Below are 27,568 nucleotides of genomic sequence, written 5' to 3' on the forward strand. Positions count from 1 at the left end.
CACCCAATATCATCTCAGCCAAGTCTCATCTAGTTTCTGTTTACTGACGAGCTACTGACCACATCACCCAATATCATCTCAGCCAAGTCTCATCTAGTTTCTGTTTACTGACGAGCTACATCACCCAATATCATCTCAGCCAAGTCTCATCTTAGTTTCTGTTTACTGACGAGCTACATCACCCAATATCATCTCAGCCAAGTCACATCTAGTTTCTGTTTACTGATGAGCTACGGACCACATCACCCAATATCATCTCAGCCAAGTCTCATCTAGTTTCTGTTTACTGACGAGCTACTGACCACATCACCCAATATCATCTCAGCCAAGTCACATCTAGTTTCTGTTTACTGACGAGCTACTGACCACATCACCCAATATCATCTCAGCCAAGTCACATCTAGTTTCTGTTTACTGACGAGCTAGGGACCACATCACCCAATATCATCTCAGCCAAGTCTCATCTAGTTTCTGTTTACTGACGAGCTACTGACCACATCACCCAATATCATCTCAGCCAAGTCTCATCTAGTTTCTGTTTACTGACGAGCTACGGACCACATCACCCAATATCATCTCAGCCATAGTCTAAACACACTTCAATGGTTCGTTTCAAATTGTGTTGTGGTAAGTTTGTGTTGTTGTAAGGAGTACGTTTGTGGTTGCATTATGGTCATGTTGAGTTGCAATTTCTGTTGCGGTCAACACAACTGCAACTCAACGTGTTATGTTGGGAGGGTGTATGGTTGTGTTGTGGTTTCGTCACGTTCATGTTGTGGTTGCCATTACGGTCAAGTTGTGTTGTGGTTTCGTCACGTTAATGTTGTGGTTGCCATTACGGTCAAGTTGTGTTGTGGTTTCGTTAAGAGTTATTTTGTGTTGTGTTTGCGTTATGGTCATAATAACTATGTTTCAGCTCAGTCTTACCTTGTTGGAGGCCATGTCGCTGACGGAGCGGTAGGTCTGGATGGTCTCCAGCTGGTCCAGGCACCAGTCCAGCTCCTCCATGGTCTCCATGGCCAGCTTCTGGTACGACTCGTCTGTCAACAGACACACAGCAGAAACAAACTCAGGACCCAGCGGCTCCATGTCCGACACGGAGCATGGTGGGGGTCCCAGGGCAGGGTGGCCATGCCGTATGGGGGTCCCAGGATGTCCAGGTGGGGAGGCGTGAAGAGGTGAGCAGTGCTCTTTCATAGTACGTGGTGGTCTGGTTAACTCTCAGGCAAGGAGAACAGCTAAGAGTCGCAATAGTGTTACTGTCTCTCTGGGGCAATGCGTCCTCCCTCTGTCGCTACTCTGCTCCCCTTGTGTTATTGATGTGTCAGTAACCCCCTCCTGCCTGAGGGGCGTTTGGGGGAGGGGGGGTGGAGCGCTGCCAACATACTCACCCTCCTCGCATGAGATGCTTCGCTTCACTGCACCACACACACACACACACACACGCACACGCACACGCACACACACACACACACACACACACACACACACACACACACACACACACACACACACACACTGCTACCAGACTCTTATTATACTGCTAAGTTTATATACTGCCCCCGTTTCCCAATACATATTGGACTATAAATGGTTCCTTCCTGTATTATACTTTATGCTACAATGTATTAGTCTACTGAGCCGTTTACATGAGTCCTTATTGTTGTTGCATTGTCGAGTAGGAACCTGCATGTAAGCATTTCATTGGACGATGTATACCACCATGCGTGTCCCGTACATACGACTAATACAACTTGGAAACTCAGAACACCAGGGCTACACTGTAGCATATACTGTTTAGCCTTAAGGCCTAGTGGGGTTGGTTTGAGGATGGCCCAGGTCCTTAATACTCACACACGTGTTACCTGCTGTACATGCTGCATGTCTAGGAGACTTCAACTGGGAAAACTACACTGTTGCTCCCGGATAGAGGGGAGAGTCATAGAAAGAGAGAGGGGAGACATAACGGATGTAAGGCAGGGCGGCAGGGTAGCCTAGTGGTTAGAGCGTTGGACTAGTAACCGAAAGGTTGCAAGTTCAAATCCCTGAGCTGACAAGGTACAAATCTTTCGTTCTGCCCCTGAACACGCAGTTAACCCACTGTTCCTAGGCCGTCATTGAAAATAAGAATTTGTTCTTAACTGACTTGCCTAGTGAAAAAAAAAAAAAAACATCTTAATTTGACCAGTATTGTCGCAGCAACATAATTCTGCAGCAACAGGATTTTAAAATTTTGTCCATAATGTTGCTTGATCAGTGGATAGGCTATTAGATGGATGAAATTAGACTGCATGAAAAGTACAATACTGTTAATGTAACCAGGTTTTAGTGCGGGTTTTCAGTGAATTTATGTAAATCACAAAGCTCATCTGCATTTCAAGCAAATACTCAGCAACAAAAGAGTGATCAAATTAAGATCCTACATCTGTAGGAAGAGAAAAAAGGGGGAGACCATAGAAATTAGGATACAAAAAACAGAGAAAAGAGAAAGAGAGACTGATTATGGAAAGATAAAAATATAGTTTTTTGGGGGGGGACATCAGATTTCACGGTCAGTCTTCAATGACATTTTCAACCTCTCCTTGACAGAGTCTGTAATACCTGCATGTTTCAAGTAGACTACCATAGTCCCTGTGCCCAAGAACTCCAAGGTAACCTGCTTAAATGACCACCGACTCTTATCACTCACGTCTGTAGCCATGAAGTGCTTTGAGAGACTGGTCATGGCTCACATCTTCACCAGAAACCCTAGACCCACTCCAATTTGCTCACTGCCCAAACAGATCCACAGATGATGCAATCTCTATTGCACTCCACACTGCCCTTTACCACCTGGATAAGAGGAACACCTACGTGAGAATGTTGTTCATTGACTACAGCTCAGCGTTCAACACCATAGTGACCTCAAAGTTCTTCTCCAGGATCCAGTTGCAGAGGGAGGTGTTTAGTCCTAGGGTTCCTGAGACTAAAAGGTTCCCAGGGTTCCTAGGACTACACACCTCCATCTGCAACTGGATCCTGGACTTCCTGGCGAGCTGTCCCCAGGGGCCCCTCAGGAATGCGTGCTTAGTCCCCTCCTGTACTCTCTGTTCACCCACGGCTGCGTGGCCGAGCCAGACTCCAACACCATCATTAATTTTGCCGACGACACAATGGTGGTAGGCCTAATTCACCGAAAACTAAGAGACAGCCTATAGGGAGGAGGTCAGAGACCTGGCAGTGTGGTGCCAGAACAACAACCTCTCTCTCAATGTGAGCAAAACAAAGGAGATGATTGTGGACTACTGGAAAAGGAGGGCCGAGCACACCCCTATTCTCATCGATGTGGCTGTAGAGTGGCGGGTCGAGAGCGTCAAGTTCCATGATGTCCACATCACCTACAGTCGGAAGTTTACATACACTTTGATTGGAGTCACTAAAACTCGTTTTTCAATCATTCCGCACATTTCTTGTTAACAAACTATAGTTTTAGCAAGTTGATTAGGACATCTACTTTGTGCATAACACAAGTAATTTTTCCAACAATTGTTTACAGACAGATTATTTCACTTATAATTCACTGTATCACAATTCCAGTGGGTCAGAAGTTAACATACACTAAGTTGACTGTGCCTTTAAACAGCATGGAAAATTCCAGAAAATGATGTCATGGCTTTAGAAGCTTCTGATAGGCCAATTGACATAATTTGAGTCAATTGGAGGTGTACCTATGGATGTATTTCAAGGCCTAACTTCAAACTCAGTGCCTCTTTGCTTTACATCAAGGGAAAATCTAAATAAATCAGCCAAGACCTGGTTATCCTTGGGAGCAATTTCCAAACGCATGAAGGTACCACGTTCATTTGTGCAAACAATAGTACGCAAGCATAAACACCATGGTACCACGCAGCCGTCATACCACTCAGGAAGGAGACGCGTTCTGTCTTCTAGAGATGAACGTACATTGGTGCACAAGTACAAATCAATCCAAGAACAACAGCAAAGGACCTTGTTTACCTTTATTTAACTAGGCAAGTCAGTTAATTAAGAACAAATTCTTATTTTCAATGATGGCCTAGGAACAGTGGGTTAACTGCCTGGACCTTGTGAAGATGCTGCAGGAAACAGGTACAAAAGTATCTATATCCACAGTGAAACGAGTCCTATATCGACATAATCTGAAAGGCCGCTCAGCAAGGAAGAAGCCACTGCTCCAAAACCACCATAAAAAAAAAAAAAGCCAGACTACGGTTTGCAACTGCACATGGGGACTTTTTGGAGTAATGTCCTCTGGTCTGACGAAACAAAAATAGAACTGTTTGCCCATAATGACCATCGTTATGTTTGGAGGAGAAAAGGGGAGGCTTGCAAGCCGAAGAACACCATCCCAACCGTGAAGCACGGGGGTGGCAGCATCATGATGTGGGGTGCTTTGCTGCAGGAGGGACTGGTGCACTTCACAAAATAGATGGCATCATGAGAAGGGAAATTATGTGGATATATTGAAGCAACATATCGAGACATCAGTCAGGAAGTTAAAGCTAGGTCGCAAATGGGTCTTCCAACTGGACAATGACCCCAAGCATACTTCCAAAGTTGTGGCAAAATGGCTTAAGGACAACAAAGTCAAGGTATTGGAGTGGCCATCACAAAGCCCTGACCTCAATCCTATAGAAAATCTGTGTGGCAGAAGTGAAAAAGTGTGTACGAGCAAGGAGGCCTAAGAACCTGACTAAGTTACACCAGCTCTGTCAGGAGGAATGGGCCACAATTCACTTAAACAATTTAAAGGAAATGCTACCAAATACTAATTGAGTGTATGTAAACTTCGGACCCACTGGGAATGTGATGAAAGAAATAAAAGCTGAAATAAATCATTATCTCTACTATTATTCTGACATTTCACATTCTTAAAATAAAGTGGTGATCCTAACTGACCTAAGACAGGGATTTTTTACTAGGATTAAATGTCAGGAATTGTGGGGTTTGGCGTCAATAAATGTCCTTGTTTTCCATGACAACATACATGAAATGAGTTGCAAAATTAATATGAAATGTAGTGAAGACGTTGACAAGGTTATAAATAATGATTTTTTATTGAAATAATAATTGTGTCCTTTAAACTTTGCTTTCATCAAAGAATCCTCCATTTGCAGCAATTAAATCCTTGTAGACCTTTAGCATTCTAGTTGTGAATTTGTTGAGGTAATCTGAAGAGATTTCACCCCATGCTTCCTGAAGCACCTCCCACAGATTGGATTGGCTTGATGGCACTTCCATCACCATATGGTCAAGCTGCTCCCACAACAGCTCAATAGGGTTGAGATCCGGTGACTGTGCTGGTCACTCCATTAAGACAGAACACCAGCTGACTGCTTCTTCCCTAAATAGTTCTTGCATAGTTTGGAGCTGTGCTTTGGGTCATTGTCCTGTTGTAGGAGGAAATTGGCTCCAATTAAATGCTTGGTGTCATGGTGTTACAAAATGGAATGCCTTCCTTCTTCAAGGTCCCTTTTACCTTGTACAAATCTCCCACTTTACCACCTCCAAAGCACCCCCAGACCATCACATTTCCTCCACCATGCTTGACAGATGGCATCAAGCACTCCTCAGGCATCTTTAAAAATGTTCTGCGTCTCACGAATGTTCTTCTTTGTGATCTGAACACCTCAAACTTAGATTCGTCTGTCCATAACAATTGTTTCCAATCTTCCTCTGTCCAGTGTCTGTCATCTTTTGCCCATCTTAATCTTAAATTTTTATTGGCCAGTCTGAGATATGGCTTTTTCTTTGCAGGTCTGCCTAGAAGGCCAGCATCCCAGAGTCGCCTCTTCACTGTTGACAATGAGACTGGTGTTTTGCGGGTATTATTTAATGAAGCTGCCAGTTGAGGACTTGTGAGGCGTCTGTTTCTCAAACTAGACACTCTAATGGACTTGTCCTCTAGCTCAGTTGTGCACCGGGGCCTCCCACTCCTCTTTCTATTTTGGTTAGGGCCAGTTTGCTCTGTTCTGTGAAGGGAGTAGTACACAGCGTTGTACAAGATCTTCAGTTTCTTGGCAACCTCTCACATGGAATAGCCTTCATTTCTCAGAACAAGAATAGACTGACGAGTTTCAGAAGGAAATTCTTTGTAGATATTCCATTAAAAAAATTCAAGAGCATCACCGCCTGGTATGGCAACTGCACGGCATCCAACCTCAAGGCGCTATAGAGGGTAGTGCGTACGGCCCAGTACATCACTGGGGCCAAGCTTCCTGCCATCCAGGATGTATATACCAGGCGGTGTCAGAGGAAGGCCCTAAACAAATCAATTTGACTCTGCTACCCCACAGCAAGCTGTACCGGAGCACTAAGTCTAGATCCAAAAGGCTCCTTAACAGCTTCTACCCCCAAGCCATAAGACTGCTGAACAGTTCATCAGATGGCTACCCGGACTATTTGCATTAACCCCCATTTTTTACACTGCTGCTACTCGCTGTTTATTATCTACACATAGTGACTTTACCCCTACCTACATGTAGATATGAGCTCAAATCCTTTGACTAACCTGTACCCCCGCCCATAGACTCTGTACCGGTACCCCCTGTACCCCCGGTACCCCCTGTATATAGCCTCGTTATTGTTATTTTATTGTGTTACTTTTCTTCCTTTAGTTTATTTAGCTTATATATTTTCTTACTCTGCATTGCTGTTTAAAGGCCCGCATTTCACGGTAAGGTCTAAACCTGTTGCATTCAGCGCATGTGACAAATACATTTTGATTTGATGGCCGCTCTTTTTGACATCACACCAGTTTATAGGTGATAAGATGGCGCTGTCACTGTGACGTCATAGCGACTTGATGTGCTTTTATCTGAGTTATTGACACAAATCGTTGTAACACACACTGGTTTGTCCCGTTGGGTCCAATCGGTTCCATATGTGAAGCCTTCAAATAGAAGAAATAACATTCAAAGGCAGAGTAGTCTTTTGGGTGCGTACTGAAAGCCAGGGAATGAGTCCCCATTCCCTATGCTATTTCTGTGGGAGTCCCTGATCTCCACTTTGAAGGCTTCACATATGGAACCGATTGGACCCAACGGGACAAACCAGTGTGTGTTACAGCGACTTGCAACAATTACTCTGATAAAAGCACATGAAAGAGCTTTGACGTCACAGCGACGGCGCCATCATGTCACCTATAAACTGGTGTGATGTCAAAAAAGCGCAGCCATGAAATCGGAATTCCCCCTAAAAAAAAAAAACAAGTGAGTTCCTGCAGAGGCAGCTATGTTTGCTCTACCTCTTTCATGGAGACTGGACTACACCCATGTATAACAGGGGTGGTTAGGCCAACTACTGTATGCTTGATGAGTATCCTCGTCTAAGACTTGAAGACGAGGATACTACTGTATGCTTGAAGAGTCTTATGGCATGAAGGAGACGTGGGTTTGAATCCTGGTCGGTCTTACACAGGTGTTGCAGCGGCGGACCAGAGTGAAATGTGCCAGAGCTTCATCAAAACGTGATGTGCAACCTTGACTAAGATCTGAAGACTTTTGTTAGATCCCCAAGCTGAGCAAGAAACGTGCAACAGCTTCATCAAAGGGGAGTCTTCATAAGGGGGGGTGTTGCTGAAAGCCGACAAGTACCACAAAGCAGCTGTCTGGCCGGAGCGGTCGGGGTCGGCGAGACGTGCCAAGATGCAACCACATCCTGCCTTTTCCCTCTACGGAGGATGTATAAAGATATTAGAAGGTTTCATTGTGCATTTGGTCCACCAACATCAAAGACCACTGACTGAATCATCTAAACTGCCTGTTATGTGATTCCCTTCATAGGATAAATAAGTGGCGGTTGGTTCATTCTGTTCACATACAGGAGTTATTAGGGAAGTGTTCATGACAGTCACCTGACCACAACAAACTCTGGTAGGTGAATTACTTAGTGCCCAGAGTATTTCAGAGTCAGGTCATGTGGTCAGGAAAAGCATCATTTACAGGAAAGGTAAATTGGGATGAAAGCAGAACTGAGCATTTGGCAAAAGACTTGTTTCGTGTTTGCAAAATGTGCTGAACAATATAGTTTTATGAGTCATCGTGACAAGATATGTGCTGAGTTTTTTGGTATCCAATTGTTTTTAGTAGTTACTATCTTGTCTCATCGCTACAACTCCCGTACGGGCTTGGGAGAGACAAAGTACGAAAGCCACGCTTCCTTCGAAACACAACCCAACCAAGCCGCACTGCTTCTTAACACAGCGCGGATCCAACCCGGAAGACAGCCGCACCAATGTGTTGGAGGAAACACTGTGCACCTGGCGACCTGGTTAGCGTGCACTGTGCCCAGCCCGCCACAGGAGTCGCTGGTGCGCGATGAGACAAGGATATCCCTACCGGCCAAACCCTCCCTAACCCGGACGACGCTAGGCCAATTGTGCGTCGTCCCATGGACCTCCCGGTCGCGGCCAGCTGCGACAGAGCCTGGGCTCGAACACAGAGTCTCTGGTGGCACAGCTAGCACTGCGATGCAGTGCACTAGACCACTGCGCCACCCGGGAGGCCTCTGCGATGCAGTGCACTAGACCACTGCGCCACCCGGGAGGCCTCTGCGATGCAGTGCACTAGACCACTGCGCCACCCGGGAGGCCTCTGCGATGCAGTGCACTAGACCACTGCGCCACCCGGGAGGCCTCTGCGATGTAGTGCACTAGACCACTGCGCCACCCGGGAGGCCTCTGCGATGCAGTGCACTAGACCACTGCGCCACCCGGGAGGCCTCTGCGATGCAGTGCACTAGACCACTGCGCCACCCGGGAGGCCTCTGCGATGCAGTGCACTAGACCACTGCGCCACCCGGGAGGCCTATGCGATGAGGTTTTGACACAAAATGTTTCACTTCTTGTAATAAGGAGTTGTAGTGTTTGAACTGAACCAAGAACAGAAAGGACCCTAATATTACTTTATTTTAAATGCACAGCTATTATGGGTCAGGAGATATTTCACAATGTCAACAGTCAACGGTGGTGTGGATGACGCATTTCTGGGTTCTGAAAATGAACTCAGAGAGACAGATCGCAACATACTTTTCCAGATGACAGGCCTTTTTTTTTTCAGGCAGACTGAGGTTTTCTTTTATTCGCAGCCAGACACAGTCGGTCTTAATGCTTCAGCCATATGCTGGGAGCCTGGGAGGACAACAGGCCTCAGTGTAGACTCAGCCCGCTGTCCTCTCTCTCAGTCCTCTCTCCTCTCCATCACGCTCTCTTGTTCCCTCTCTTCGGCCCACAAACCAGCCTCTGTCAGAGACCCATCAGTAGCACCCACTAAATCAGATCTAACTTTATTTATAGAGCACATTTCTTACATAGGATTCATTTCAAAGTCCTTAACAAATCAAATAATAAAAGGTGAGACATAACACACAATACGTCTCCTAAATTAAACAAATTAAAACTGTAAAAATAATATAAAATAACAGTGAACCTGAGAGACGCATTCAAATAAAATAAAAACTAGGGCAGGCCTGGGCATCCACCCCCATAGCCCACCTCCGTCCACCAGCCACCTCACACTGCCCCTTTCTCTGGCCTTAAACCCCCCTAGACCAAACTGAGTGAACGAAGCTAACTGGAGGGCTGGCCATTGTGATCTTATAAATCAGTTTTATGTAATTAACGGGCTCCCGAGTGGCACAGCGGTCTAAGGCACTGCATCTCAGTGCTAGAGGTCGTCACTACAGACACCCTGGTTAGATTTCAGGCTGCATCACAGCGGTCTAAGACACTGCATCTCAGTGAGGAGTCAGTGAGGAGTCACTACAGACACCCTGGTTAGACTCCAGGCTGCATCACAGCGGTCTAAGACACTGCATCTCAGTGCTAGAGGTTGTCACTACAGACACCCTGGTTAGATTCCATCTCAGTGAGGAGTCACTACAGACACCCTGGTTAGATTCCAGGCTGCATCACAGTGGTCTAAGACACTGCATCTCAGTGCTAGAGGTTGTCACTACAGACACCCTGGTTAGATTTCAGGCTGCATCACAGTGGTCTAAGACACTGCATCTCAGTGCTAGAGGTTGTCACTACAGATACCCTGGTTAGATTTCAGGCTGCATCACAGTGGTCTAAGACACTGCATCTCAGTGCTAGAGGTTGTCACTACAGACACCCTGGTTAGATTTCAGGCTGCATCACAGTGGTCTAAGACACTGCATCTCAGTGCTAGAGGTCGTCACTACAGACACCCTGGTTAGATTCCAGGCTGGCTGCATCACAGCGGTCTAAGACACAAATTGGGTCTACGGGAGTCATGTTCAGTAGGCACAAAGCGGAGGAAAGTGAGTGAAACAGGGAGGTACTCTCTGAAACGTTGTTCCCAAATGAACACAACCCAGACTATGAAAGTACGTTTGACTTAGTCTGGCTGGAAGAAAGTAAATGGTTCTGAAGTATCTGCAAGCTCACGTCTCCCCCCTCTCTCACAACAGAGGGAGTCACAAGCAGTCACACAAACACACTTCCCTTTGGTTGTTTGTGTTAGTCTGTCCTCCACACTTGGGCCTGATGGCCAGAGAGAGAGACAGAAAGAGACAGAAAGAGACAGACAACAGCAAATCACCCCAGTTTCAAGACTGGGGTGTGGGTCAGCCTCCTGCCCAGAGAGACAGAGCATGTGGGCAAGGGAGAGAGAGAGAGAGGGAGACAGAGAGAGAGAGAGAAAGAGAGAGAGAGAGAGAGAGAGAGAGAGAGAGAGAGAGAGCGTGTGGGCGAGGGAGAGAGAGGGAGACAGAGAGACAGAGAGAGAGCGGGAGAGAGACAGAGCGTGTGGGTGAGAGAGAGAGAGAGGGAGAGAAAGAGCGTGTGGGGTGAGAGAGAGAGAGAGGGAGAGCGTGTGGGCGAGAGAGAGAGAGGGAGAGCGTGTGGGTGAGAGAAAGAGAAAGAGCGTGTGGGCGAGAGAGAGAGAGAGAGAGGGAGAGAAAGAGCGTGTGGGTGAGAGAGAGAGAGAGAGAGGGAGAGCGTGTGGGCGAGAGAGAGAGAGGGAGAGCGTGTGGGTGAGAGAAAGAGAAAGAGCGTGTGGGCGAAAGAGAGAGAGAGAGAGAGAGAGAGAGAGAGAGAGAGAGAGAGAGAGAGAGAGAGAGAGAGAGAGAGGGAGAGCGTGTGGGAGAGAGAGAGAGGGAGAGAGTGTGGGAGAGAGAGAGAGGGAGAGAGAGAGAGAGAGAGGGAGAGAAAGAGCGTGTGGGTGAGAGAGAGAGAGAGAGAGAGGGAGAGCGTGTGGGTGAGAGAAAGAGAGAGAGAGACAAGCGTGTGGGTGAGAGAGAGAGAGAGAGAGAGAGAGGGAGAGCATGTGGGCGAGAGAGAGAGAGGGAGAGCATGTGGGCGAGAGAGAGAGAGGGAGAGCATGTGGGCGAGAGAGAAAGAGGGAGAGCGTGTGGGCGAGAGAGAGAGAGGGAGAGCGTGTGGGCGAGAGAGAGAGAGGGAGAGCGTGTGGGGCGAGAGAGAGAGAGCGTGTGGGCGAGAGAGAGAGAGCGTGTGGGCGAGAGAGAGAGAGGGAGAGCGTGTGGGCGAGAGAGAGAGAGGGAGAGCGTGTGGGCGAGAGAGAGAGAGGGACAGCGTGTGGGCGAGAGAGAGAGAGGGACAGCGTGTGGGCGAGAGAGAGGGAGAGCGTGTGGACGAGAGAGAGAGAGGGAGAGCGTGTGGACGAGAGAGAGAGAGCGTGTGGGCGAGAGAGAGAGAGCGTGTGGGCGAGAGAGAGAGAGAGCGTGTGGACGAGAGAGAGAGAGGGAGAGCGTGTGGGCGAGAGAGAGAGAGGGAGAGCGTGTGGGCGAGAGAGAGAGAGGGAGAGCGTGTGGGCGAGAGAGAGAGGGAGAGCGTGTGGGCGAGAGAGAGATAGGGAGAGCGTGTGGGCGAGAGAGAGAGAGGGAGAGCGTGTGGGCGAGAGAGAGAGAGGGAGAGCGTGTGGGCGAGAGAGAGAGAGCGTGTGGACGAGAGAGAGAGAGCGTGTGGGCGAGAGAGTGAGAGGGAGAGCGTGTGGGCGAGAGAGAGAGAGGGAGAGCGTGTGGGCGAGAGAGAGAGAGAAGGAGAGCGTGTGGGCGAGAGAAAGAGAGAGAGAGAGAGAGAGAGAGAGAGAGAGGCCTCCACCTTCAGCCGGTTAGACTGATTTGTTCTAATAGAGACGTGAGGGGAAGACCTGTCCTGATCACCTAGGAATCATCCAGAAGGAGAGATGGACACACTAAAGCAATAAGCACCTTCACCTACAACATTTATGTCAAGATGTGGACAGCTGATGAGTAGATTGGGGAAATTGACACAAATCCCCTCCACTGAATGCACAGTAAAACAAATATTTTTCTCACACTCATCATCTGTTCATCAACTGGCTTAATTTGAGTTTACAAATGCGGCACAATTTCTTTAAACTATCAAAATAACAGTTGAGTCTGCTGAGTTTGACACCCTCCCCACCACAAATACACCTCAGGATCCCTGTCCTCTGGGCCCAATACAGAAACAACAGGGATTTGACATGAAGATTTAACAAACACTGGACGGGACTCCTGTATAACGGACTGAAGAGTGAAGTCTTATGTGCTGTCAATTGACTCGACAGCACACACACACACACACACGCACGCACGCACGCACACACAAAATGAGGACATGCACAAATATGCCCAATTTAGGCACACTGTATATATACACATTTGAATGGCCTATAATTGCATATACTTGTCTGTAATTGCTTTAGTGACATCAAAGCAGAATTTGATGGACTAAACCACCCTGCTTCAGTAACCCACTTTACATTCCGCAATAATTATCCACTCATGACGTAGTTTACAATATCAAACAAAAGGTGGATGACCAATGTTTTGAGTGGGGCCCACACCCATGGGAAATTACGCCAACAGTCACATGTGTGTTTGGTTTCTGGGCTAGGAATGTGTATGTTAGTAATGTGTTGTCTTGTTGAGTTAACTCCTTTTACAGAGTCATGTGTGTTGTGTCTGAACAACTTTGGGAAAAGGCATACTGAGATAAACATTAAGCATACAGTAGAGGTAAGGGCCATCAACTAGATTCAGTCGTGGGCTGTATTTTTTCTTGAGCGGATGGTCAGGGGGCCGGAACATAATTACAAATCATTTGCAGACTGAAAACTGAGCGCAAGAAGCCCAAACAGATGTAATGTTTGACTAAAACATTATAATTTCAAACCTTCCATTTGTATATGATCACGTCTCCCTATTTACATGTGGGAATACTTGGAACAGATTTACAAAATAAAAAATCAGATTTGCTGTTTTTTTCTCTTCTTTTTAACAGTCTTTTATTTCCCCCAAAACAATAAGATTTTCTGGCCTCAGAAAACTTTGGGGGGGGGGGGGGCAGGTTCAGGAACTCTGGTTTAGTCTGTCTGCACAGATGTAAACACACAGCCGCTTCCACTGTGCACAAAGAGTCTCACACTGAGGTCTTTCTGACACAGAAACATTCACACGCACGCACACACACACACGCACACACACAAACACACGCACACAAAGTATGCACAAACATTCTACCCAACACCAGAGAAACGTTGAGCTTGAGTTTCATGCACATATCTTCGGTTACGACTTCCCCCATCAAACCCTACACAAATACAAACTCTTCAAGACACATACTCTGTTCCAAAGTCCACACTAGTACAATTAAGTAACTTATTGGGCATGCATTCTAAGTAGTATCTTTGTATGGCATTGGAAAGACAGAGAGACTGTATAAACATCCCTAAGGGTCCCATTCACACAGTCACTGGTACAGTAAACATTCATTTTCTAAGAGGCTGCTCAAAAGGCTTCAGTTAAAACGATCCCCTGTTAAGAAGATTAACAAGCCAGCTTGCCACAATCCCAGCTCATGTTTTCAGACCCAACCACGTATCCTTCAACTAGCTTACATGCCGTGATAGTATTCGACTAATGTCCCCACAAGAGAACCCTTTTTGGTTCCAGGTAGAACATTTTAGGTTCTAGATAGCACCTTTTTTTCTAAGAGTGTACCATTATCCAGACGGCTCTCGCTCTCTCTCTCAAAGAGACTACTGCCTAATCTAACAAAACACGGACGCAAAACAGGAAAACTCTGTTCTCCTTTTCCTGTCGATGAAATTCTATCGGCTTTGCCAAACAGAAGACAGACCTGGATAGCATAGTTCCTTCCTATTGACACGTTAGTTCATTGTTCTGGTTCAAATCAGTATTACAGTTTTTCTCAATTGCTAAAACACTAAAACCCATTGGCTGAACAAAGTTCTCAGTTGCCTGGACTCATTTAGCTAATTATGCAGTCTGTTGTCGATACCTTAAACCATTTCACATGGTAAAACACAATTTGCAGATCTCACTTAGACTTTTCAGCAAAACTCTAAACACATTCTCATTCTCAAAACACATTCTGCATTCTAATGCACATGTCATCCATACTGGTAAACACATTCTGCAGTCTAATGCACATGTCATCCATACTGGTAAACACATTCTGCATTCTAATGCACATGTCATCCATACTGGTAAACACATTCTGCAGTCTAATGCACATGTCATCCATACTGGTAAACACATTCTGCAGTCTAATGCACATGTCATCCATACTGGTAAACACATTCTGCAGTCTAATGCACATGTCATCCATACTGGTAAACACATTCTGCAGTCTAATGCACATGTCATCCATACTGGTAAACACATTCTGCAGTCTAATGCACATGTCATCCATACTGGTAAACACATTCTGCAGTCTAATGCACATGTCATCCATACTGGTAAACACATTCTGCACTCTAATGCACATGTCATCCATACTGGTAAACACATTCTGCACTCTAATGCACATGTCATCCATACTGGTAAACACATTCTGCACTCTAATGCACATGTCATCCATACTGGTAAACACATTCTGCACTCTAATGCACATGTCATCCATACTGGTAAACACATTCTGCAGTCTAATGCACATGTCATCCATACTGGTAAACACATTCTGCAGTCTAATGCACATGTCATCCATACTGGTAAACACATTCTGCAGTCTAATGCACATGTCATCCATACTGGTAAACACATTCTGCAGTCTAATGCACATGTCATCCATACTGGTAAACACATTCTGCAGTCTAATGCACATGTCATCCATACTGGTAAACACATTCTGCATTCTAATGCACATGTCATCCCATACTGGTAAACACATTCTGCAGTCTAATGCACATGTCATCCATACTGGTAAACACATTCTGCAGTCTAATGCACATGTCATCCATACTGGTAAACACATTCTGCAGTCTAATGCACATGTCATCCATACTGGTAAACACATTCTGCAGTCTAATGCACATGTCATCCATACTGGTAAACACATTCTGCAGTCTAATGCACATGTCATCCATACTGGTAAACACATTCTGCAGTCTAATGCACATGTCATCCATACTGGTAAACACATTCTGCAGTCTAATGCACATGTCATCCATACTGGTAAACACATTCTGCAGTCTAATGCACATGTCATCCATACTGGTAAACACATTCTGCAGTCTAATGCACATGTCATCCATACTGGTAAACACATTCTGCAGTCTAATGCACATGTCATCCATACTGGTAAACACATTCTGCACTCTAATGCACATGTCATCCATACTGGTAAACACATTCTGCACTCTAATGCACATGTCATCCATACTGGTAAACACATTCTGCACTCTAATGCACATGTCATCCATACTGGTAAACACATTCTGCACTCTAATGCACATGTCATCCATACTGGTAAACACATTCTGCAGTCTAATGCACATGTCATCCATACTGGTAAACACATTCTGCAGTCTAATGCACATGTCATCCATACTGGTAAACACATTCTGCAGTCTAATGCACATGTCATCCATACTGGTAAACACATTTTGCAGTCTAATGCACATGTCATCCATACTGGTAAACACATTCTGCAGTCTAATGCACATGTCATCCATACTGGTAAACACATTCTGCAGTCTAATGCACATGTCATCCATACTGGTAAACACATTCTGCAGTCTAATGCACATGTCATCCATACTGGTAAACACATTCTGCAGTCTAATGCACATGTCATCCATACTGGTAAACACATTCTGCAGTCTAATGCACATGTCATCCATACTGGTAAACACATTCTGCAGTCTAATGCACATGTCATCCATACTGGTAAACACATTCTGCAGTCTAATGCACATGTCATCCATACTGGTAAACACATTCTGCACTCTAATGCACATGTCATCCATACTGGTAAACACATTCTGCAGTCTAATGCACATGTCATCCATACTGGTAAACACATTCTGCAGTCTAATGCACATGTCATCCATACTGGTAAACACATTCTGCAGTCTAATGCACATGTCATCCATACTGGTAAACACATTCTGCAGTCTAATGCACATGTCATCCATACTGGTAAACACATTCTGCAGTCTAATGCACATGTCATCCATACTGGTAAACACATTCTGCAGTCTAATGCACATGTCATCCATACTGGTAAACACATTCTGCAGTCTAATGCACATGTCATCCATACTGGTAAACACATTCTGCACTCTAATGCACATGTCATCCATACTGGTAAACACATTCTGCACTCTAATGCACATGTCATCCATACTGGTAAACACATTCTGCACTCTAATGCAGATGTCATCCATACTGGTAAACACATTCTGCACTCTAATGCAGATGTCATCCATACTGGTAAACACATTCTGCAGTCTAATGCACATGTCATCCATACTGGTAAACACATTCTGCAGTCTAATGCACATGTCATCCATACTGGTAAACACATTCTGCAGTCTAATGCACATGTCATCCATACTGGTAAACACATTCTGCAGTCTAATGCACATGTCATCCATACTGGTAAACACATTCTGCAGTCTAATGCACATGTCATCCATACTGGTAAACACATTCTGCAGTCTAATGCACATGTCATCCATACTGGTAAACACATTCTGCAGTCTAATGCACATGTCATCCATACTGGTAAACACATTCTGCAGTCTAATGCACATGTCATCCATACTGGTAAACACATTCTGCAGTCTAATGCACATGTCATCCATACTGGTAAACACATTCTGCACTCTAATGCACATGTCATCCATACTGGTAAACACATTCTGCACTCTAATGCACATGTCATCCATACTGGTAAACACATTCTGCACTCTAATGCAGATGTCATCCATACTGGTAAACACATTCTGCAGTCTAATGCACATGTCATCCATACTGGTAAACACATTCTGCAGTCTAATGCACATGTCATCCATACTGGTAAACACATTCTGCAGTCTAATGCACATGTCATCCATACTGGTAAACACATTCTGCACTCTAATGCACATGTCATCCATACTGGTAAACACATTCTGCAGTCTAATGCACATGTCATCCATACTGGTAAACACATTCTGCAGTCTAATGCACATGTCATCCATACTGGTAAACACATTCTGCAGTCTAATGCACATGTCATCCATACTGGTAAACACATTCTGCAGTCTAATGCACATGTCATCCATACTGGTAAACACATTCTGCAGTCTAATGCACATGTCATCCATACTGGTAAACACATTCTGCAGTCTAATGCACATGTCATCCATACTGGTAAACACATTCTGCAGTCTAATGCACATGTCATCCATACTGGTAAACACATTCTGCAGTCTAATGCACATGTCATCCATACTGGTAAACACATTCTGCAGTCTAATGCACATGTCATCCATACTGGTAAACACATTCTGCACTCTAATGCACATGTCATCCATACTGGTAAACACATTCTGCAGTCTAATGCACATGTCATCCATACTGGTAAACACATTCTGCAGTCTAATGCACATGTCATCCATACTGCTAAACACATTCTGCACTCTAATGCACATGTCATCCATACTGGTAAACACATTCTGCACTCTAATGCACATGTCATCCATACTGGTAAACACATTCTGCACTCTAATGCAGATGTCATCCATACTGGTAAACACATTCTGCACTCTAATGCAGATGTCATCCATACTGGTAAACACATTCTGCAGTCTAATGCACATGTCATCCATACTGGTAAACACATTCTGCAGTCTAATGCACATGTCATCCATACTGGTAAACACATTCTGCAGTCTAATGCACATGTCATCCATACTGGTAAACACATTCTGCAGTCTAATGCACATGTCATCCATACTGGTAAACACATTCTGCAGTCTAATGCACATGTCATCCATACTGGTAAACACATTCTGCAGTCTAATGCACATGTCATCCATACTGGTAAACACATTCTGCAGTCTAATGCACATGTCATCCATACTGGTAAACACATTCTGCAGTCTAATGCACATGTCATCCATACTGGTAAACACATTCTGCAGTCTAATGCACATGTCATCCATACTGGTAAACACATTCTGCACTCTAATGCACATGTCATCCATACTGGTAAACACATTCTGCACTCTAATGCACATGTCATCCATACTGGTAAACACATTCTGCACTCTAATGCAGATGTCATCCATACTGGTAAACACATTCTGCAGTCTAATGCACATGTCATCCATACTGGTAAACACATTCTGCAGTCTAATGCACATGTCATCCATACTGGTAAACACATTCTGCAGTCTAATGCACATGTCATCCATACTGGTAAACACATTCTGCACTCTAATGCACATGTCATCCATACTGGTAAACACATTCTGCAGTCTAATGCACATGTCATCCATACTGGTAAACACATTCTGCACTCTAATGCACATGTCATCCATACTGGTAAACACATTCTGCACTCTAATGCACATGTCATCCATACTGGTAAACACATTCTGCACTCTAATGCACATGTCATCCATACTGGTAAACACATTCTGCACTCTAATGCACATGTCATCCATACTGGTAAACACATTCTGCAGTCTAATGCACATGTCATCCATACTGGTAAACACATTCTGCAGTCTAATGCACATGTCATCCATACTGGTAAACACATTCTGCAGTCTAATGCACATGTCATCCATACTGGTAAACACATTCTGCAGTCTAATGCACATGTCATCCATACTGGTAAACACATTCTGCACTCTAATGCACATGTCATCCATACTGGTAAACACATTCTGCAGTCTAATGCACATGTCATCCATACTGGTAAACACATTCTGCAGTCTAATGCACATGTCATCCATACTGGTAAACACATTCTGCACTCTAATGCACATGTCATCCATACTGGTAAACACATTCTGCAGTCTAATGCACATGTCATCCATACTGGTAAACACATTCTGCACTCTAATGCACATGTCATCCATACTGGTAAACACATTCTGCATTCTAATGCACATGTCATCCATACTGGTAAACACATTCTGCACTCTAATGCACATGTCATCCATACTGGTAAACACATTCTGCACTCGAATGCACATGTCATCCGTACTGGTAAACACATTCTGCACTCTAATGCACATGTCATCCGTACTGGTAAACACATTCTGCAGTCTAATGCACATGTCATCCGTACTGGTAAACACATTCTGCAGTCTAATGCACATGTCATCCATACTGGTAAACACATTCTGCACTCTAATGCACATGTCATCCGTACTGGTAAACACATTCTGCAGTCTAATGCACATGTCATCCATACTGGTAAACACATTCTGCACTCTAATGCACATGTCATCCATACTGGTAAACACATTCTGCACTCTAATGCACATGTCATCCATACTGGTAAACACATTCTGCACTCTAATGCACATGTCATCCATACTGGTAAACACATTCTGCACTCTAATGCACATGTCATCCATACTGGTAAACACATTCTGCACTCTAATGCACATGTCATCCATACTGGTAAACACATTCTGCAGTCTAATGCACATGTCATCCATACTGGTAAACACATTCTGCACTCTAATGCACATGTCATCCATACTGGTAAACACACTCTGCACTCTAATGCACATGTCATCCATACTGGTAAACACATTCTGCACTCTAATGCACATGTCATCCATACTGGTAAACACAAGTGGCAACAATCAAATACAAATAGAGAACATATGTAATTGATTCAACACAACCACTCAACATGGATTTAACCTGTTTCAAATGATGCGACACAACCAATATAAGCCAGTTCAGAGAGCAAACAGGTTGTTGAAGGTGGGAAGGAGAAACTCTGAGAATGGATACTGTAGTACAGTGCATTGTAGGCTGTATACTGTACAATGGACAAATTGTATGGCCCTGAACATTGTGCTTTCCATGTATTAACAGTACTGACTGCTCAATAGATTTTGACTGGTTGCAGGTTCATATCAACAAAGAACAAGAATGACAGTATCACAGAGACAAAGGACAAGTTTGTGAGATGCAGGGTACAGTACTGTAAACATAGGGGTACAAGGAGGAGGAAGAACAGAAAACAAAATTGCAGTAATTTCTGATAAATTTTGAGCTACTATGATAGAACATGTTTTCGTTCATCAAAAGACAATGACGGAATTGTATGTTTTGAACAATGTGTTTTCTATTTTTCGGTGTATTGTTTACTGACTGCTGTTTACTGACTGCTGTTTACTGACTGCTTGAGAGTGTATATCATTTTGATCACTTTGTTTATGATTATTTGAGAGCAGTGTTTGATTTTGAACACAGGTAAAACTGTTTTGAGGTGAATGTTTAATTTTGAGAGAAAAGTCAGAGGTAATGTAAATAGTGCTTGAAGATGAGGTTTTGTGTTTAATGTTTTCAGGAAATGGAGCAAGGTTTCAGAAATTGTGTTTTAGCAATTGAGAAAAACTGTAACAATGATTTGCTAGTAAAGTTGTCATCATTTGTTCAGTACCTACAAAGGAATTTAGGGTCAAGGTTTGGGGACGTAAAATGTACCACCTACTACAATTTTGGGAGAAGCATCAGTATGCTGAATTACAACCAGATAGGTTTGATGGTATCCTTCTAGTCTTAAACAGCGTGGGTGGAATAATGTGTGTGTGTGCGTACGTCAGATATAAATCAAATAAAATTGTATTCACATGGTTAGCAGATGTTAATGCAAGTGTAGCGAAATGCTTGTGCTTCTAGTTCCGACCATGCAGTAATATCTAGCAAGTAATCTAACAATTTCACAACAACTACCTTATACACACAAGTGTAAAGGAATGAATAAGAATATGTACATAACAATATATGTATGGATGAGCGATGGCCGAACGGCATAGGCAAGATGCAGTAGATGGTATAGAGTACAGTATATACATAAGAGATGAGTAATGTAGGGTGTGTAAACATTATATAAAGTGGCATAGTTTAAAGTGGCTAGTGATCCATTTATTACATACAATTGTTAATTATTAAAGTGGCTAGAGATGAGTCAGTATGTTGGCAGCAGCCACTCAATGTTAGTGATGGCTGTTTAACAGTCTGATGGCCTTGAGATAGAAGCTGTTTTTCAGTCTCTCGGTCCCAGCTTTGATGCACCTGTACTGACCTTGCCTTCTGGATGGTAGCGGGGTGAACAGACAGTGGCTCGGGTGGTTGTTGTCCTTGATGATCTTTTTTGGCCTTCCTGTGACATCGGGTGGTGTAGGTGTCCTGGAGGGCAGGTAGTTTTCCCCTGTGATGCGTTGTGCAGACCTCACTACCCTCTGGAAAGCCTTACGGTTTTGGGCGGAGCAGTTGCCGTACTAGGTGGTGATACAGCCCGACAGGATGCCCTCGATTGTGCATCTATAAAAGTTTGTGAGTGTTTTTGGTGACAAGCCAAATTTCTTCAGCCTCCTGAGGTTGAAGAGGCGCTGTTGCGCCTTCTTCACCACGCTGTCTGTGTGGGTGGACCATTCAGTTTGTCCGTGATGTGTACAGCGAGGAACTTAAAACGTTCCACATTCTCCACTACTGTCCCGTCGATGTGGATAGGGGGGTGCTCCCTCTGCTGTTTCCTGAAGTCCACGATCATCTCCTTTGTTTTGTTGACGTTGAGTGTGACGTTATTTTCCTGACACCACACTCCGAGGGCCCTCACCTCCTCCCTGTAGGCCATCTCGTCGTTGTTGGTAATCAAGCCTACCACTGTAGTGTTGTCTGCAAACTTGACGATTGAGTTGGAGGTGTGCATGGTCACGCAGTCATGGGTGAACAGGGAGTACAAGAGAGGGCTGAGAACGCACCCTTGTAGGGCCCCAGTGTTGAGGATCAGCGGGGTGGAGATGTTGTTTCCTACCCTCACCACCTGGGGACGGCCCTTCAGGAAGTCTAGGACCCAGTTGCACAGGGCGGGGTCGAGACCCAGGGTCTCGAGCTTAATGACGAGTTTGGAGGGTACTATGGTGTTAAATGCTGAGCTGTAGTCGATGAACAGCATTCTTACATAGGTTTTCCTATTGTCCAGATGGGTTAGGGCAGTGTGCAGTGTGATTGCGTCGTCTGTGGACGTATTGGGGCGGTAAGCAAATTGGAGTGGGTCTAGGGTGTCAGGTAGGGTGGAGGTGATATGATCCTTGACTAGTCTCTCAAAGCACTTCATGATGACGGAAGTGAGTGCAACGGGGCATTAGTAATTTAGTTCAGTTACCTTAGCTTTCTTTGGAACTGGAACAACGGTGGCCCTCTTGAAGCATGTGGGAACAGCAGACTGGGATAAGGATTGATTGAATATGTCCGTAAACACACCTGCCAGCTGATCTGCGCATGCTCTGAGGACGCGGCTAGGGATGCTGTCTGGGCCGGCAGCCTTGCGAGGGTTAACACGTTTAAATGCTTTACTCACGTTGGCTGCGGTGAAGGAGAGCCCGCAGGTTTTGGTAGCGGGTCGTGTCGTTAGCACTGTATTGTCCTCAAAGCGAGCAAAGAAGTTGTTTAGTTTGTCTGGGAGCAGGACATCGTGGTCCACGACGGGGCTGGATTTCTTTTTGTAGTCGTGATTGACTGTAGACCCTGCCATATACCTCTCGTGTCTGAGCCGTTGAATTGCGACTCTACTTTGTCTCTATACTGACGCTTAGCTTGTTTGATTGCCTTGCGGAGGGGATAGCTACACTGTTTGTATTCGGTCATGTTTCCGGTCGCCTTGCTCTGATAAAAAGCAGTGGTTCGGGCTTTCAGGTTTGCACGAATGCTGCCATCAATCCACAGTTTCTGGTTGGAGAAGGTTTTAATAGTTGCTGTGGGTACAACATCACCGATGCACTTACTAATAAACTCGCTCACCGAATCAGCGTATTCGTCAATGTTATTATTCGACATGATCGAAGCAATCTTGAAGAGTGGAATCTGATTGGTCGGACCAGCGTTGAACAGACCTGAGCACGGGCATTTCCTGTTTAAGTTTCTGTCTATAGGCTCGGAGCAACAAAATGGAGTCGTGGTAAGATTTTCCGAAAGGAGGGCGGGGCAGGGCTTTGTATGCGTCGCGGAAGTTAGAGTAACAATGGTCCAGGATTTTTCATCCCGGGAAACGGATTTGATATGCTGATAAAATGTAGGGTGTCAGATTAGCCTTGTTAAAATCCCCAGCTACAATGAATGCAGCCTCAGGACATGTGGTTTCTAGCTTACATAGAGTCCAATGAAGTTCATTCAGGGCCATCGATGTGTCTGCTTGGGTGGGATATATACGGCTGTGATTATAATCGAGGAGAATTCTCTTGGTAGATAATGCGGTCGACATTTGATTTTAAGGAATTCTAGGTCAGGTGAGCAAAATGACTTGAGTTCCTGTATGTTGTTATGATCACACCACGTCTCGTTAATCACAAGGTATACACCCTGCCCTTCTTCTTACCAGAGAGATGTTTGTTTCTCTCGGTGCGATGCGTGAAGAAACCAGGTGGATGTACCGACTCCGATAGCATGTCTCGAGTGAGCCATGTTTCCGTGAAACAAAGAACGTTACGATCTATGTCCACCTTGTTGTCAAGAGACTGGACGTTTGCGAGTAGTAAACTCGGGAGCGGCGGGCGATGTGCCCGTCTTCTGCCCCTTCTGCAGTGCCGTTGTTTTGGGCCGCCGGCTGGGATCCGATCCATTGTCCTTGGTGGTGGACCAGACAGAGGATCTGCTTCTTCTGCAGTGCTGTTGTTTTGGGCCGCCGGCTGGGATCCGATCCATTGTCCTGGGTGCTGGACCAGACAGAGGATCCGCTTCGTCGTATTACTGGTCGTAATGTTGGTAAGTTGACGTTGCTCTTATATCCAAAGGTTCTTCCCGACTGTATGTAATAAAACCTCAGATTTTCTGGGGCACCAATGTAAGAAATAACACATAAAAAATAACAATAATAATAAAAAAAAATAATGCATAGTTTCCTGAGAACGCGAAGCGAGGCGACCATCTCTGTCGGCCATCCCTGTCGGCTCCGGCCGTCTCTGTTGGCTCCGGTCGTCTCTGTCGGCTCCGGCCGTCTCTGTCGGCTCCGGCCGTCTCTGTCGGCTCCGGCCGTCTCTGTCGGCTCCGGCCGTCTCTGTCGGTGGCGGAAGTTATACACCAAGCTTTCCATTTTGTATCTGTACAGTGTCTGTATCTTCATCATTGTGTTTACTTGTGGGTACTGCACCCTCCATTGGTTCGTTTCAGCATACCCTTTTCCACAGAGTTGGTGTGGGGGTATGTGTGCCTGCATCTGCGTGTGCACACGAGGGAAGTACAATTCAACACTCCTCAGAACTGTCTTATCTTGTATTTTTTCCTGAACGTCTACACATCTGTGGTGATAGGAAGTGCCGAGGGGCCGTATGTGGGCCAGCCTGACGTCAATGGACCTGGACAGACCCACCAAACAGGAAACCAAAACATCCCCCTTTCGCTTCATCACTTCTTCCTTCACCTTTCCATCCTCCAGCTGGGCAGAGAAACCGCTTCTCCTGTCTTTCACTTTTTCTCTTTTCAGAATTTCTATCTCATCTCTGATTGTGACATCAAGGCAAGGGAAGTTTTGTGTTGTTGTTTAGTCACTACGGTTCATTTTCTGTGATTATGACATTGCACCCTTCAGCTGTAAGGGGAGCAAACCTGGGTTCAAATAGTTTGTTTTCTTTTAAATTAACATATACTTGAGCCAGTCTGGAGTGTTAGACGGGCAGCGTTTGCACTTTTGGAATGATTCCATTGAGCCAGGGAAGCTCAATGAAAACACACAGTGTTTGAAAGGACAACGACTACAATTTGAACCCAGGTCTGGAGGGCAGCTTGTTTTTATAACCAGTGTCCATAACCAGTTACCCCGCCTTTTAGCACCAAATTACCCCGCCTTTTGGCACCAAATTACTCCACCTTTTGGCACCAAATTACCCCGCATTTTGGCACCAAATTACCCCGCCTTTTGGCACCAAATCACCCTCCTTTTGGCACCAAATCACACTCATTTTGGCACCAAATCCCCCTGCCTTTTGGCACCAAATCACCCTGCCTTTTGGTACCAAATCACCCTGCCTTTTGGCACTAAATCACCCTGCCGTTTGGCACCAAATCCCCCTGCCTTTTGGCACCAAATCCCCCTGCATTTTGGCACCAAATTACCCCGCCTTTTGGCACCAACTCCCCCTGCCTTTTGGCACCAAATCACCCTCCTTTTGGCACCATACACTTATGTTTCTGGTTTTCTGAGAAAAAAAAGTTGACAAATGTTCTATGACCACCTTCGTGTATTACCATGAGTATGTTTGAATGCTTATAGCAAGTCATAGAATGTGTACTCATCCTTTGAATGTGAATTCAAAATGAACTTTAAAAAAACTTCATTTCATCATTTCAGTGATTCCTCATTAACGTAATGTGACTACGGGGACGGGTTAAGTATACAGTGTTTGGAGTTTGAAACGTTGGAATGGGCATCATCAGAGAGCTCACCTGACTGACAGACTCTGGTGACGGGAGGCTGGGGGCCAGCAGGTGATCTCCTAAACAGGGGGAGAGGAGGAGAGAAACACAGGATCTGGATTAAAAGGACTGCACACACACACACACACACACACACACACACACACACACACACACACACACACACACACACACACACACACACACACACACACACACACACACACACACACACACACACACACACACACACACACACACACACACACACACACACACACACACACTTTGTCTCTCGCCCTCTTAAGTGTGCACTTATTCTTAAATATTTACCTTGATGGTATCTGAATGGAGTTACTTATCATTCATTACTATGAGCTCTGAGGTAACCCTCATATCCACATGTGGTCAATATTGATATCTGTGGTCAATATTGACTCATGGTCTGAAGGACATACAACAGTCAATGACCTGGGAGTCAAACTCTGCCTTTAAAACCCGATTTTAAAACCTATACTAGAATAGGTTTTAAAGGCAGAGTTTGACTCACAGGTCATTGTTTTCAACAGGTAATAGCTTAAGTATTGAGTATTTTAGGATTGAGTATTCATTGATACAATCACTTTGCCTTGCATACAGACAGTGGTTGTTTAAGACTCTTATCTTATTGTATGTGAAGTTTTGAAATATATCTACCTGATATTACTGTGTGTATCTATACTGAACAAAAATATAAACGCAACATGTAAAGTGTTGGTCCCATGTTTCATGAGCGGAAATAAAAGATCCCAGAAATGTTCCAGATGCACAAAAAGATTATTTCTCTCATTTTCTGCACAAATGTGTTTACTTCCCTGTTAGTGAGCATTTCTCCTTTGCTAAAATAATCCATCCACCTGACAGGTGTGACATATCAAGAAGCTGATTAAACAGCATGATCATTACACAGGTGCACCTTGTGCTGAGGATAATAAAAGGCCACTCTAAAATGTCACAAAACACAATGCCACAGATGTCTCAAGTTTTGAGGGAGTGTGCAATTGGCATGCCACCAGAGCTGTTGCCAGATAATTGAATGTTCAATTCTCTACCTTAACGTCATTTTATAGAATTTGGCAGTACATCCAACTGGCCTCACAACTGCAGAACACGTGTAACCATGCCAGCCTAGGACCTTCACATCCAGCTTCTTCACCTGCAGGATCGACTGAGACCAACCACAGCTGATGAAACGGAGGAGTATTTATTTCTGCCCTTCTGTCCTTTTATGGAGGAAAATAACGTATTCTGATAGGCTGGGCCTTTGCCCTCCCAGGCCCACCCATGGCTGTGCCCCTGCCCGGTCATGTGAAATCCATAGACTAGGGCCTAATTAATGTATTTCAATTGACATATTTCCTTATATGAGCTGTAACTCAGTAAAATCGTTGAAATGGTTGCGTTTATATAATTTTGTTCAGCATATCATACACTTCTCATACACACACTACAATATACACTGAGTGTACAAAACATTTGGAACACATTCCTGATATGAAATTGCACCCTCTTTTGCCCACTACCATACGCCGTTCAGAAGCACTTAAATATCCACCCTCTGAATGGCACACACACACAATCCATGTCTCAAGGCTTAAAACTCCTTCTTTAACCCGTCTCCTCC

General features: G+C 44.8%; 1 protein-coding gene across 2 annotated transcripts in view; it reads right to left on the minus strand.

The window, feature by feature from the left end:
- LOC109871981 (cAMP-specific 3',5'-cyclic phosphodiesterase 4B-like) overlaps positions 1-27,568 on the minus strand; it is a 121,035-nt gene that overhangs the window by 29,081 nt on the left and 64,386 nt on the right. For both annotated transcript variants that reach the window (XM_031807174.1, XM_031807175.1), the window contains 2 exons: positions 25,936-25,985; positions 928-1,040 (listed from right to left, as the gene is read on the minus strand). In XM_031807174.1, the coding sequence (XP_031663034.1) occupies positions 928-1,040; positions 25,936-25,985 (163 nt within the window). The remainder of the gene's footprint in view (positions 1-927; positions 1,041-25,935; positions 25,986-27,568) is intronic.

The sequence above is a fragment of the Oncorhynchus kisutch genome, linkage group LG27 (genome assembly GCF_002021735.2).
Source record: "Oncorhynchus kisutch isolate 150728-3 linkage group LG27, Okis_V2, whole genome shotgun sequence".
Lineage (NCBI taxonomy): Eukaryota > Metazoa > Chordata > Actinopteri > Salmoniformes > Salmonidae > Oncorhynchus > Oncorhynchus kisutch.